Source organism: Trachurus trachurus (assembly GCF_905171665.1).
Source record: "Trachurus trachurus genome assembly, chromosome: 10".
In the NCBI taxonomy this organism is placed as follows: domain Eukaryota; kingdom Metazoa; phylum Chordata; class Actinopteri; order Carangiformes; family Carangidae; genus Trachurus; species Trachurus trachurus.
Window position 1 is genome coordinate 27,069,665 of NC_139894.1, and position 12,611 is coordinate 27,082,275.

The 12,611-nt window shown below is 40.4% G+C and overlaps 1 protein-coding gene across 1 annotated transcript; it reads right to left on the reverse strand.

Annotated features, from left to right (window-relative positions):
- Positions 1 to 730: 730 nt before the first annotated feature.
- Positions 731 to 12,180, reverse strand: guf1 (GTP binding elongation factor GUF1). The gene is made up of 17 exons (XM_083980868.1): positions 11,800 to 12,180; positions 11,347 to 11,458; positions 11,101 to 11,249; positions 10,283 to 10,363; positions 10,119 to 10,196; positions 9,937 to 10,020; positions 9,789 to 9,853; positions 9,488 to 9,691; positions 8,013 to 8,152; positions 7,700 to 7,823; positions 6,815 to 6,947; positions 5,452 to 5,595; positions 4,931 to 5,064; positions 4,523 to 4,624; positions 1,209 to 1,328; positions 1,028 to 1,064; positions 731 to 936 (listed from the first exon to the last, which is right to left on the reverse strand). The coding sequence occupies exons 1-17, from the start codon at positions 11,980 to 11,982 to the stop codon at positions 805 to 807; spliced, it is 2,022 nt and encodes a 673-aa protein (XP_083836994.1). The 5' UTR covers positions 11,983 to 12,180; the 3' UTR covers positions 731 to 804.
- Between the last annotated feature and the right edge of the window lie 431 nt (positions 12,181 to 12,611).

Here is a 12,611-nt window from a genome sequence, read left to right on the forward strand (position 1 = left end):
TTTCTCAGGTAGAGAGGACAGCACACAGGGACAATGACACACTTTCATCAAGCAACTCCAACTGCTGAACAGCGGATAAATGGGCTGTCTGGAGTTTTATATGATTATAACCTGACAGTTATAGGACCTGAGGCTGATGAGGTCTGATTGGAAATTAGCTCTGGGTGGAATTAATTTCTTCTCAGCTCTGTTTTGTGTTTGTGCTGCTGCTGCCATCTACTGGGAAAACTGTGTAACAGACAGAGAAACACTTGAAAACACCAGCAGATATTTGCATGTTTGCTGTTTTCTCTCAGGTAGTTTATCTTTCTATGGTCAAAGATGGCAACCAATGAGGAGTTAGTATGGTTTATAAAAACAGATCCACAGACCAGATTAATCGACACTTCATAACACAATTTTCTCATCCACTTTTTGTATGAAATCAGAATTTGACTTAAAAGACAGACATGCACATTATTAGCTACAGATCTGTTTTTTGTCTTGACTTGTTTCCATCCTCTAATCAGCCAAAACAAAGCATGTATACCATTCTTATGTTAATGTGCATAAAATGCTGTGTGTATTGTAAAACACCACACTACGAAGTGGATGAGACGAGAATCTTCACAGACATTTCAATGAATGATCAATTTACCACTATGAATCTGAGTAACATGAGGTGGTAGTGATGTATATACATACCAGGAGCAATGACCACTTTATTCAGAGAAAAGTCCAGCAAGGCCTTTCAGTAACAAAGACCTGTTTTATTTGACTATAATATTACATAATTACACAATAATATACTAACATCATTGCAGTCTATTCTTTTCTCTTCAGAACACTGATGAATGCGTCTTTGGGAACGTCTATGTTGCCGATACGTCTCATCTTCTTTTTGCCCTCTGCCTGTCTCTTCAGCAGCTTCATCTTGCGTGTTATGTCTCCACCATACTACCAAGTGAAAGAAATTCGTGATAATTCAGAGTTTGATGTACAGATGTAGATCCAACAACTTTCAGATTTAGAAAACATCTTTACTTACACATTTAGCAAGAACATTCTTTCTGTACGCCTTTATTCTGAAAGACCAACGCAGTAGGTTACTAACTTTAGTACATCTCATACACAAAGACAATTCAATGTGCTTAATGTTGAGCATAGTGACAGTTTTGTACCACATATAGTATTATTGATACAAAGCTCGTGACAGAGGCTGTACTTACGTCTCCCTTGCAATGACCTTACTTCCAAGAGCTGCCTGTACAGCTATCTCAAACATCTGCCTCGGTATGGAGTCTTTGAGTCGCTCACACATGGCTTTCCCTGAGGTGTATGCCCGGTCTCTGTGATGAAAACAACAGTTAGAACCATAAAGAGCTTCCCACTGCTGTCAAAATGAGAGCTGCCCATAAAATCAGATGTTAGATTAAATCTGCTCCACTCAACACGCCACTTCAGCAGCACGACACATGTGTACATCTGTTCTCCCCATAAATGCACACACCTCTTTGAGTAACAACAAGATACATCACATGTCCATGTTTATTTTAACCCTGGTTGACCCTGGAGCTGGTTTTATCAGTTTAAAATTCCCCAGCAGACAAATCTGTGCACCATAAAGAAGTAGGATGCCAAGACACATGTCATGGCAAATAGCACTTTAGCACATAGCACTTTAATTAGCACTGTAGCACTTTATAACTGTTCTGTAATCTTGGTCCCCTTACTACTTCTTTGGCCAATTAATATAGTACGTATGTTGTTCATGTCATATATGTTTGTGTAAGATGTCAAACAGGGTTCCTACAGCTTAAAGCAGAAGTAAGCAATATTTTTGTGTTAATATAAGTCTTAAATAGTTATATCTTCCGACAGCAATCACTTACATAGAGTGTTTGGACCGAAACACGGGTCTCTCAGTCACTCTGCTCTGCTCTGAGCCGAGGAGAAAACTTTTCTCGTATCCTACAAGTTTTATCCAATGAGGAGAGAGAACGGCATGAAGGGCTGTGTGTGCAGCCAAGGAATGCGCCTAAATGTGGTGACGTCGGGACGAGGACCAATAGATCCATGACGAGGGCGGGGGCTGCTAACTCCATCGGCTGACGTTATGGTGCGTTCAAGGCAACCCGTAACTCGTGTTTTTCCGACCTGTGAAGTCGTACCAGTTCGATCTGGTACGAGTTCACGGGTCAGAAGTTACGAGTGGCCGTTATAGTGACTTTCACAGGTAAAGCAGGTCGGAAAAACACGAGTGGGTTGCCTGGAACGCTACAAAGTCGTAAGTCGTGACGTGAAGCTGTAATTTACGGTTTCAAAAGCCTGCCTGGAATGCAGCATTAGTCAAAACGACCGGATCGCTTACTTCTGCTTTAAGCCAAGTTAAATTTAAGACTTTTTAAGACTTTTTTAAAGCCACTTGAAATGAAATTTAAGACTGACTTCATAATAAACACAAATGCAGAAAAAAGAAAAAAAAACACCACATCAATTACATAGGGTTAGGGACAATTTAACCCATTTTCCTATGTGATCCAAGGTAAAGTGACTGCTACATGAACATTGGATTGTGTCTCTTTCCAGCTGTCCTTTCAAAAAAAAATCCGGAAAAAAAAAAAACACTGACTCGGGAGCTGGTGGCGGTGAGAAATTTAGCGTTGACGGCCGCCACTAACTTCTCTATGTCAGAATGTTACCAATTATTTTGAGATTTGAGACTAATTACAACCATAAAATCCCACTTACCAAGTGTAAACATTTTTAAGACTTTTGAAAAATTGACATTTTAATGCCAATTACGGCCTTGTTTTTAGATTAATGAATTTAATACCTTTTAAGACTTTTTAAGGATCCATAAGAACCCTGGTCAAAGTGTATCATGATGCATTGTTCTATTGTTGTAGTCCAAGAGGCATCTTGTGCTTTTATCTTCATTGTTTTTATGTCTAACATCAACCTGCCAATGGGACTGGGGATGGCTACATATTTACATGACAGTGTTCATCAATATGTACTGTTCCCATTTTAAAAATAAAACAAAATCTGAAATGTCAGATATCAGACCAGGGTTTACCATGATAGATAAAAAAAAAATCCTTAAAGGGAAAATTATGAAGAATAATATTTAATGGGGTTATTTTAGTGCAGTAAAATCTCTATTCTATTTTTTTACTCACTTTTTATTTTATTTTTCATGATTATTCTGACTATTTAAGGTTATTTAAATACATTTAGCATAGGACATCACATTTATTTTTATGTCTACATATGCTGCTATATAGATAGATTGTCGCCAGAACTAAATCTTGTTGTGTTGTCTCATCAGTGCAATGACAATAAAGTATTTTGAATCTTAAATGGAAATGGTTGGAACATGTTATGTGTTAATGTGTGAGCTTTACATGTGTTGGTAAGAGTATTTTTTCTTTGCAAAGAGCCAGGCTAGCACTTCAATTTTAGCTGACAGTCCTTATATTAAGCTAAGTTAATCAGTGTGTTAGCTTTAGCTTCACAGATAGTGTGTGATAATGAGAGGTACTGTATTTATCTTCTCATCTGTCTCTCATCAAGAGGATGGATACAACTATTTCCCAAAATGTTGAATTGCTCTTGAATGAGCGGAGCACTTCACACTAGAAAGCCACTGTTCACGTTACAGCTGCAAATGAACCACGCTTATATACGCTAATGCTTTTCTAGTCGTATTGACGGCTCACAACAGTTTACACTACAAGTTCACCCATTCGCTCTCACGTTAAGTCACACTATCTGATGATATCTCTCAGGCAATCTGAATTTCGGTATCTTGTCTGTGAAAACTTCAACGTGCGGACAGCAGGAGCTGGGGATCAGACCACCGATCTCCCCTCAACAAGCTGCTGCACAGTGTATAGGTCTCCACATCTGGCAGAGACAAATGGCTTCTCTGCTCGACAGCACATCCTCGCCTCACTTTGGTCCGGTCACGTACCATAAATTTCACTCCCTCCCTGTAAACGATATTCTGCTCTGTGATTGGTGCTCTGCCCTTAAAGAATAACAGAGTGACTCCTCAGCCCCAAGGCTTACAGTACAAATGGCCAGAGAGTATCCCGTGTAGGTGAGGCGTAGCGCCCTTCAATTAGCAAGGACTGAGCTGGCTGCTGTCCTGACTCTGACAGTAAGTACATTAAATATAGATCTGCAGTGCGTCATCACTTCTTGCCTGGGAAGTTACTCTATTGTCCTTGTCATAAATGGAGTGAAGTCCTTGTCCAATGTTTAAAGTCACCGCAACAGATAATGTTAACACAGACTGCCAAGAGGCCATATTTTAATGTTGAATACATTTCATGCTCCATAGGCTCAGAAGAATTACCCTGCTAATACAGGACCATAAAACCTTGCAATTATGTGATCTACTATAAAATCTTCAATTCAGTCTTTGTGGCAGTGCTTGGTAATAATTAAGCAGTGATGGAGACAATGGGAAAATGCTTTCAAAAGGATTATTATTATTATTTAATCGCTAGCACCTTTAGCTATTGTTGTTACTAACCTGTGCACAATTGTGGTGAGTTCCTCCACCGGTCGCCCATTCAGCAGAATGTCCATCTTTATCAAATCAGCAGCCTGGTAGCCGGCGTTCTCGTAATCAAAGCTGCAGAGTGGGAGATACATCATGGTCAGCTGAACGCATGGAATACCTTCACACTATCAAAGACCTTGATCTAAATAAGACTCGGTGAAAGGTACAACACACAGGCACACGCTTCTTTTATGTATCACATTTTTTCCAAATAATAACATTTATCTCCCTCCTAAGGGACAGAACCCATTACACACAAATATTTTTAACAAATATACATACAGAGAGTTTGACTGTGCAAAAATTCACACGATGTGTTTATGACTGACTATTTTCTACAGTTTGTGTTCACGTGATACTGTACTTGCTTAATTTTACCTCGCGTATCCAGAAGACATTGATTTGAGGAGGTCATAGAAATCCACAACAATTTCATTTAGTGGGAAGAGATACTTCATCATGACGCGCTGGTCGTCTATGTACACCATGTTCTTCTGGACAGCTCTGCGATTCTTTGAGAAGAAGGGGAAAAGTTTAATCACAAAAATGAATGCATCTTTTCAACAGAGAAGGAGAATTATTTGTTTCCTTTTGTTTCCAAGCACAGAAGAGTGTTTCTCTCTCTCTCTCTCTCTCTCTCTCTCTCTTCCGCTCCAGACCAATTTGCACAGTGTAAAAAGCATGGATGCACTCTAATATCTCCTGTCAAACTCCATTTTCCAACAGGCTTGAGAATCAGGCCAACCCGCCTGTAAGTGTTTAGAGACATTATCCCTAACTGGCTTAAAGAGAAACAAGTCTGCACGTTAAATAAGAGGTTTACAAGGCAGATACACGACAGGGGAACATAAACAATGAAAATGAGCTCTTGTATGGTTCAGAGATCATTTTCCTCTCACCAAGCACAGAGTCATGATCTTCCCAGTGTAAGTATCAGGAGCCAGAATGGTCCCGAGCACCATGGGCTCCAAGTACTGCGACACGACCGATCTCTCTGGGAACTGGGCGGGGTTCACGATGGTGATCTCCTCACTGCCGTGTTCCTGTGAAGAGAGAAACAACATGAAATCAACCTGCAAATAGAACCAGTACAGACATACATTATTTTATAGTTAAAGGGATAGTTCAACATTTTGGCAAATTGGCCCATTGCCATAATCCCTATAGTCATGGCAGTAGGTTCGTTACCTTTAATTGTTGGTGCAAGCTGTTTTAGAACAGCGGAGCAGAGCCGCGAGCTGCTCAGAGCTACGCTACGGAGGCTAATGGGATTTCTTGGTTTCCCTCATCAAACTCATCAAATACACAATCCAATAACTCCAAAACGTTCTCGTGGACAAGTTGTGACCTGTACATTCACCACGCTATGAGATGGTAACGACATTACGAGATGGAGTTGTTTTCGAGGCAAATGCAGAGACTGTTTGCCGAAAAACTGCTCCCGACAGGAAGGTGCATCAGTGGTTTTGCATGAATTTACGTCTAAAACAACTCTGTCTGGTAACGTTCTGTTATTATCTCATAGCGTGGTGAATGTGCAGGTCACAACTTGTCCACCAGAGCGTTTTGGAGTTGTTGGATTGTGTATTTGATGAGTTTGATGAGGGAAACCAAGAAATCCCATTAGCCTCCGTAGCGTAGCTCTGAGCAGCTCACGGCTCTGCTCCGCTGTTCTAAAAATAGCTTGTACCAACAAATAAAGGTAACGAACCTACTGCTATGACTATGGCAATGGGCCAATTTGCCAAAATGTTGAACTATCCCTTTAAACCCCAAATCAGTCACTACACATAAAATAATTGTTTTATTTAGTCTTTTACATTTACAGAACCTATCCTTCACAGTCAATACCTTTATTGTACTGTACACCATTACTACTCTCACAGCTTGAGGAATAACATGTCTTCATAATTTGTCAAAAAATAATAATCTAAAATCCTGACCCTCAACATCCAGCTGTCTCTGTGCTGAGGAAAAATCTCTTGTTGTTTTCTAAAGAAACTCCAGGTAAACACATTTATATTTTCAAAACTGGCTGTGATTTTGCCTCTGCTCAAGTAAAATGCTTGTGAAATGATTGTCCTCTTCCCCATCAAGAGTCTCTCCCATATGTCATGTCGCAGGAGAGCGAGGCAGTGACACCAGGGAGCCTCCGTTTAGCATCAATTTCCAAGTCAGTCAAAACTTTTTTGCTAAAACGAGAGCAGAAGCCAGGCCCCTCTGTCGCCAGCAGAGAATATAGGAGCAGAAGGTGGCTCTTACCTTAATGAGCTTGGCTGATGAGAGGACAGCTTTGTAGGGCACCGTGGGCGCTGTTACTATAACAGAGGCATTATATTCCTGCTCCAGCCTCTGATTGAACACCTCCATATGGAGAAGGCCCAGGAAGCCAAGTCTGTGGGGGGATGGAGGTCCACAGGTTCACCCAAGATTTACAGTTGGTGTTCATGCTTTTTAATTACAAAGAGACTCTTTGGAAAGAGTTCAAGAGTGAGGGAGACTTATTGCCACTGAAGAGTTGTACTTCCAAATGATCTAAATCACTGCCACTGGTGGAATCAAATCTACATCATCTGGCTTGGTAATATGACCTGTTATGATACATAAACTCATACTTGGATGCCCATTTTGGCATCATCACCATGTTCAAAAGAAAGTAGAAACTTTCCCCAAGTTCTCTATTTTAAAAGAAGCTTCTCTGCAATAAACTAAAGAGGAACTATGTAAGTCTGGTTGCTTTTCCTCTGTTTTGCTAAACATATACGATGTTATGATGTGTATATTTGTGTAGTTTAATCTGTCATAAACAAGAGATTATGGGTTACGGGGCACGTTTGTGTCGAGAGACGAGAGCCTCCATTCTCCCTTGTAACAAATTAAGCCATTTATTAAACCATCACAATTACTCCAGAGCTGTTTAATTAAGGTAAAAATGTAGCAGAGTTAAGCTACAAATCCTGCATAGTTCCTCTTTAAGTGAAAAAACATGCAAACATAATGAAGTCTGGCTTTACCTCAGTGGCTGCACTGCTCTTAAACATCCACGTCTTTGTTCTCATTTGCTGGTACAGTATATGCAGTACAAGCCCCACTCCTCAGGCTGGGGATTGTAAAGCTACTTTTTATTCTAATACATAATGTCCTCACCTCCAGCCTGCCCCCAGGGCCAGACTGCTGTCTCTCTGCACTGTGACACTTGAGTCATTCAGGGTCAGTCTCTCAATGGCGCTGCGAAGGCCCGGGTATTCTGACTGGTCCATCGGATACATGCCTGAGGGACAGTGGGGAAAAAAGGCAGAGTGCATATCATCAGCAAGAGTCTTTTCAGTTGGAAAGCACTGGCTGTACTTTACTGTGCTTGTGAAACATGCGCCAATGGGGTTTCATGTATGTTTATATGCATGCGAGTGTGTGCGTGCTTGTGTGTAAAGCAGTTGCTGCTGATAAGAGCAGTTCTTACCAGCAAAGACCATGGCTTTAGCAGGTTTAAACCCTGGGAGAGCCTTCACCGGCTGCTCCTGGTGGTACAGTGTGTCACCAATCTGGGCCTCCTTCACATCTTTCATCCCTGCTATTATGTAGCCCACCTGGCCTGCAAAGCTGCACAACAACCCAACTCAGACAGTCAGACTGGCACAATGTAAACAACCATCGCAGTGGACAGATGGACCAATGTTCAACAGATTCCACTGTTTATCTACTGTGTGGACTGGAGCTTATTACAGCCACAGCTATGCACATACAGTAGGCCCAACCAGAATCTGATTTTAAGCCATGTATTGTATCACTGATCTCATGATATTTTATCCAGAATTTTGAGTGTAGCTCAGCAGAAAATAATGTAGTTAAAAATGTTATTATTGCACAACTAATGGGTAACAAGTGTACCAAAGCACTGCAGAAAATGATTACTTTAAATTTTCTGTACTGAGTAAATCAAGTATTAAATAATCCATATAAATAATTATACTGAACAAAAATATAAGTTTACACTTTCATGTTTTTGACTATTTTTTTTACAAGTTAAAATGAGAGATTAAACTTAAAATATAATACTAATATATCAATAAAATATGAATTGTGATTTATAGGTATAGTATAAATCCTCTATATTACATACATTATAGTATATACACTGTATACTAAAGCTGCACAACCAATCACAGTGTATTCAAAATTGCAATATGGCCATGGTGAATATCCAAATAGCAGGAGCAGCATTTTTTTTCTCGATAAAGGTAAAACATGTAGTAAAGTTGTTGTGCATTAATGCCCTATAACTATTTTGTTGCTATAGCAACACCGTGGACAACCAAAGCATACTCTCTGACGTAAAGCGCCAGTCGGTACAAGACCCAACAAACATTCAATCATCAATTTTACATTGTTTTAACTGAATATTAGAAAAGAAAAAAGACTATTCACACTGATATTGCATAATTGCATTTACAATATCTGCGCTTTTTGGATATTGTGCAGCCCTAATGTATAGAAACTTTATATAATTATTGACTACTCAGCTTGTGTTTTTTTTATAATTAATTATTCAATTGTTTGGTCTGTAAAATTGTAAGAAACGTTAATGTTATAAACATAAATATGTATATAAACATTAACATGTTTATATACTGTACATATTTATGTTTATGTTATAAACATGTTAATGTTTATATATACATATTTATGGTTATGTTTATTTACGTGTTATTTACATGTGATTTAAAATGCAGCATATCTTTCCTGCGCAGAGGCTGGAAGCCGCACATGTTTAACATTGTTCTATTAAAATTTAAAAAATCAAATGATTAATTAACTTTCAAAATGTTCAGTTAGTCGGCTGTGAAATTGATTCATCTTTTCAGTTTTAATCCCATATCAGATAGATTGTATGAAATGCCGAATGTAAGAGAAGAGAAGAAAGAGAACAGCACATACAGCTTCTGTGTGGGGTGCTCATCTGGTCGGAGAAGCCCCAGCTCGTTGACCTCGTATGTTTTGCCGAGATGCGCCGACACGATCTTGTCCCCTTTTCTGACCCGACCTCCAAACACAGCGATGTTGGCCACCACTCCTCTGTAGTGGTCGAAATTGGAGTCAAACACGAGGGCTTTGAAGGGGTCTTCAGTGCTTGCCACTGGCCTGACGGTGAGCATGGAGGAAAAAAAGAAAAGCTTCAGCTGTTGCTTTGATGTCAAACGTGTTTCCTGTGAGAAATGAAACCACCTGAGCTTCTTACGGTGGAATCCTGTCCACGACGGCCTGGAGAACCATTTCAACGTTTGTTCCCTGTTTAGCTGAGATCTGAAAGACATGAGATCATAAATCAAAACACACCTCTTAGAAACACACAGCTTCTGTGGGACTTACATAATGCTCCGGCTCACCCGAATGCATTCCTCACGGGGGAGATCAAACACCTTTTCAATCTGGGACTCCACTCTCTCTGGATCAGCATTTTTCAAATCAATCTGAGGGAGAAAATGTCAGAACATCATCACCTACCACACGTCATTCAAGTAGGAAAACAACGTGTGATTAAAGCAAACACTGGCAGGTCTCATTGTACCTTGTTGATGACAGGGATGATGGCCAGCTGAGCTTCGAAAGCCAAGTAGAAGTTAGCCACCGTTTGTGCTTGAATGCCCTTCACATGACAATAAAACATTAATAACAGCATGACATGCAGGAAGTACCGTCACTATAATCCACTCAGAAAGTCATGTTTTGTACCTGATTGGCATCGACAATCAACAGGACACCCTGGCATGCAGAAATGGACCGAGAAACCTCATAACTGAAGTCGACATGACCCTGGAGAGAGAGTGAACTGCAGGTCGTAAAAAGGTTTAGAGTTATAGTCGTGCAACGTGGAAATGTGGTGGCAAAAAGTTTTCTGTGTCTATTCAATAAAGAGTTTTAAAAGCAAGTCTTCACGTCAGCTGTCTTTCTTGAGTTTTAATAAAAGCATTCATGAATGGAGTCACACACATACAACAGTCAGTCAGTGGGTGAGTGAGCAAGATGTTCTCAACTCTGCTCCTTATATCTAAGTGGATGGACCATTCATGTGGACCTGAAATCTCCCATCAATCAACTAAGGCACAATTAATTAAAATATACAATTAATCAATAATCAAATTCAGTGTGCAAGTGCAATATCCGAATCACAGGAGCTGTTTGTTTTTTTTTACAGATAAAACTTCTGACATTGTTGTACATCCAACCTACAAATCAAAATCCCCAGAAATAAAAGAAAAAAATCATCATAATTTGAAAACCAAATGAGAAATCGTTTAAACTAAAGCGCATATAAAAATGTATCAAACAATCAATCAATATCTGGCAAAAATGATCACAGTATGATTCTTGTATGGATATCCTGCAGCCCTACATGCAACAATTTTATATCAGAACTTCAATATACAGTAGTAGGTATTCTATATAAATCTGCCTTCATCACTGAGAGGTTTGTGATGATCTATCAACAACATCTTACAGCTTCAAATCAAACCGCGAGAACGTGACATGTTTTCCCCATCAGGACTTACAGGCGTGTCGATGAGGTTGAGGAGGTACTGCTCTCCCTGGTGACTGTAGAACAAGGAGGCCGTCTGGGCCTTCACCGTGATCCCCCTCTCTCTCTCCACCTGAAGCTTGTCCAGCACCTGTTTGTTCTTCTCAGTCTTTGCTATGGCACCTGAGTGTGTGAGGTGGAGACAAACATGACCGATCACAAAGAAACACAACCACCACCAGACAGTCACAAATAATTCGACTCCTGTGGTATGACGTACCTGTCATCTCCAGCAGCCTGTCAGCCAGCGTGCTTTTCCCATGGTCAATGTGGGCAATGATGCAGAAATTCCTGATTTTGTCTGCAGGAAACTTGGACAAGTCCATCGCCCCCTTCAAAATAAAGTAAAATAAAAATAAAGTGTTACAGTAGCTCAAGTCAATGCAGGATTCATGTTTTGGGATAGATAAATTATTATGCATCTTTCTGATTAGGGGCAGTAATGACCATTTATTGTCAACGAACTTCATGAACATAGCATGTTTGTGTCTTTGCATGTGTTTTCTTTTTCTGTGTGTAGAGCCCTCTAGGCTACCGTACCTTCTCCATGAAATAAACATCTTGAAAACAGTGTGAAATACATGTAACTGTGAATCAGTAAGAGAGCAGACACATGGACAGCAGCAGTGCAGTGATGTGACAGTAAACACAGATCTGACAGGTGCTGTCGTACCTGCTTGTCTGTCTGTGTGCTGCTGCTGACCATCCTAAAGCTGCTGGAGAAAACCGGCAGCCCCTTCATCCAGCGGTGTCTCAACACCGTGCACGTCCAGCTGTAGTTCAGTATTTTATTCCTGTACATTTTGAAGTGCAGACCTCGTCTTAGCAGAGGAGAGAGGACCAGAGGAGCCGACATGTTTTCGTTGAGCTAGCATCAGTTAGCATTAGCTCACGGCTGCTAACTGTGAACACCGGGCTGCGGTCACAGCGTCGCCGCCGGACGAACCGGACCAGCGACTGTGTGAATAATAATCATAATACACGAGACTTTGAGGTAAACAGTCCTGTAATAACCCTGGTGCATGAGCTCCTAGGGTGCTGACATCTTGGATGACAGTTCACCCGCAAAGACTTGTGGGAAATGCTGTTGATTTTTACACCAAAGATGATTAAACGAAGCAAGATGAGTTTCTACACTGACTTCCGTTTGTTTGTTCATTTGCTTGTTCATTCGTGTTTTAAATTCCTGTCAGAGCACAACAAAAGACAGAAGTGAGAGACGAGCATTTGTCCTCCTGAACAACACGTTTTGAATTAGGCTATCCAGACTGGAAAAACTAATTTCCCTGTTATTTTCTCAAGGCCAACATGAGTTGACTCTACACAGCAGGACTAGCCTAGTAGGTCACTAGAAATGTGCCTTTTATTTATATTTTTTCTTCTTCTCATATGTAGGCCTATTTGCGTTGAAATTATATGTCTGAGGAAAACGGTGGGGGATGTGTGGGGTGGGCGGGCATCTGTGTAGCCTACTATTCAAACGAC

What these genes read in the sequence shown, in the direction of transcription:
- guf1 (XM_083980868.1), bottom strand. Translation starts at nt 11,982, where the DNA reads ATGTCGGCTCCTCTGGTCCTCTCTCCTCTGCTAAGACGAGGTCTGCAC. An exon ending in AGATCATGACTCTGTGCTTG is followed by an intron (nt 5,065 to 5,451) that starts GTGAGAGGAAAA and finishes TTCTTCTCAAAG; the next exon opens with AATCGCAGAGCTGTCCAGAA. An exon ending in ATGTCTTCTGGATACGCGAG is followed by an intron (nt 4,625 to 4,930) that starts GTAAAATTAAGC and finishes CCCACTCTGCAG; the next exon opens with CTTTGATTACGAGAACGCCG.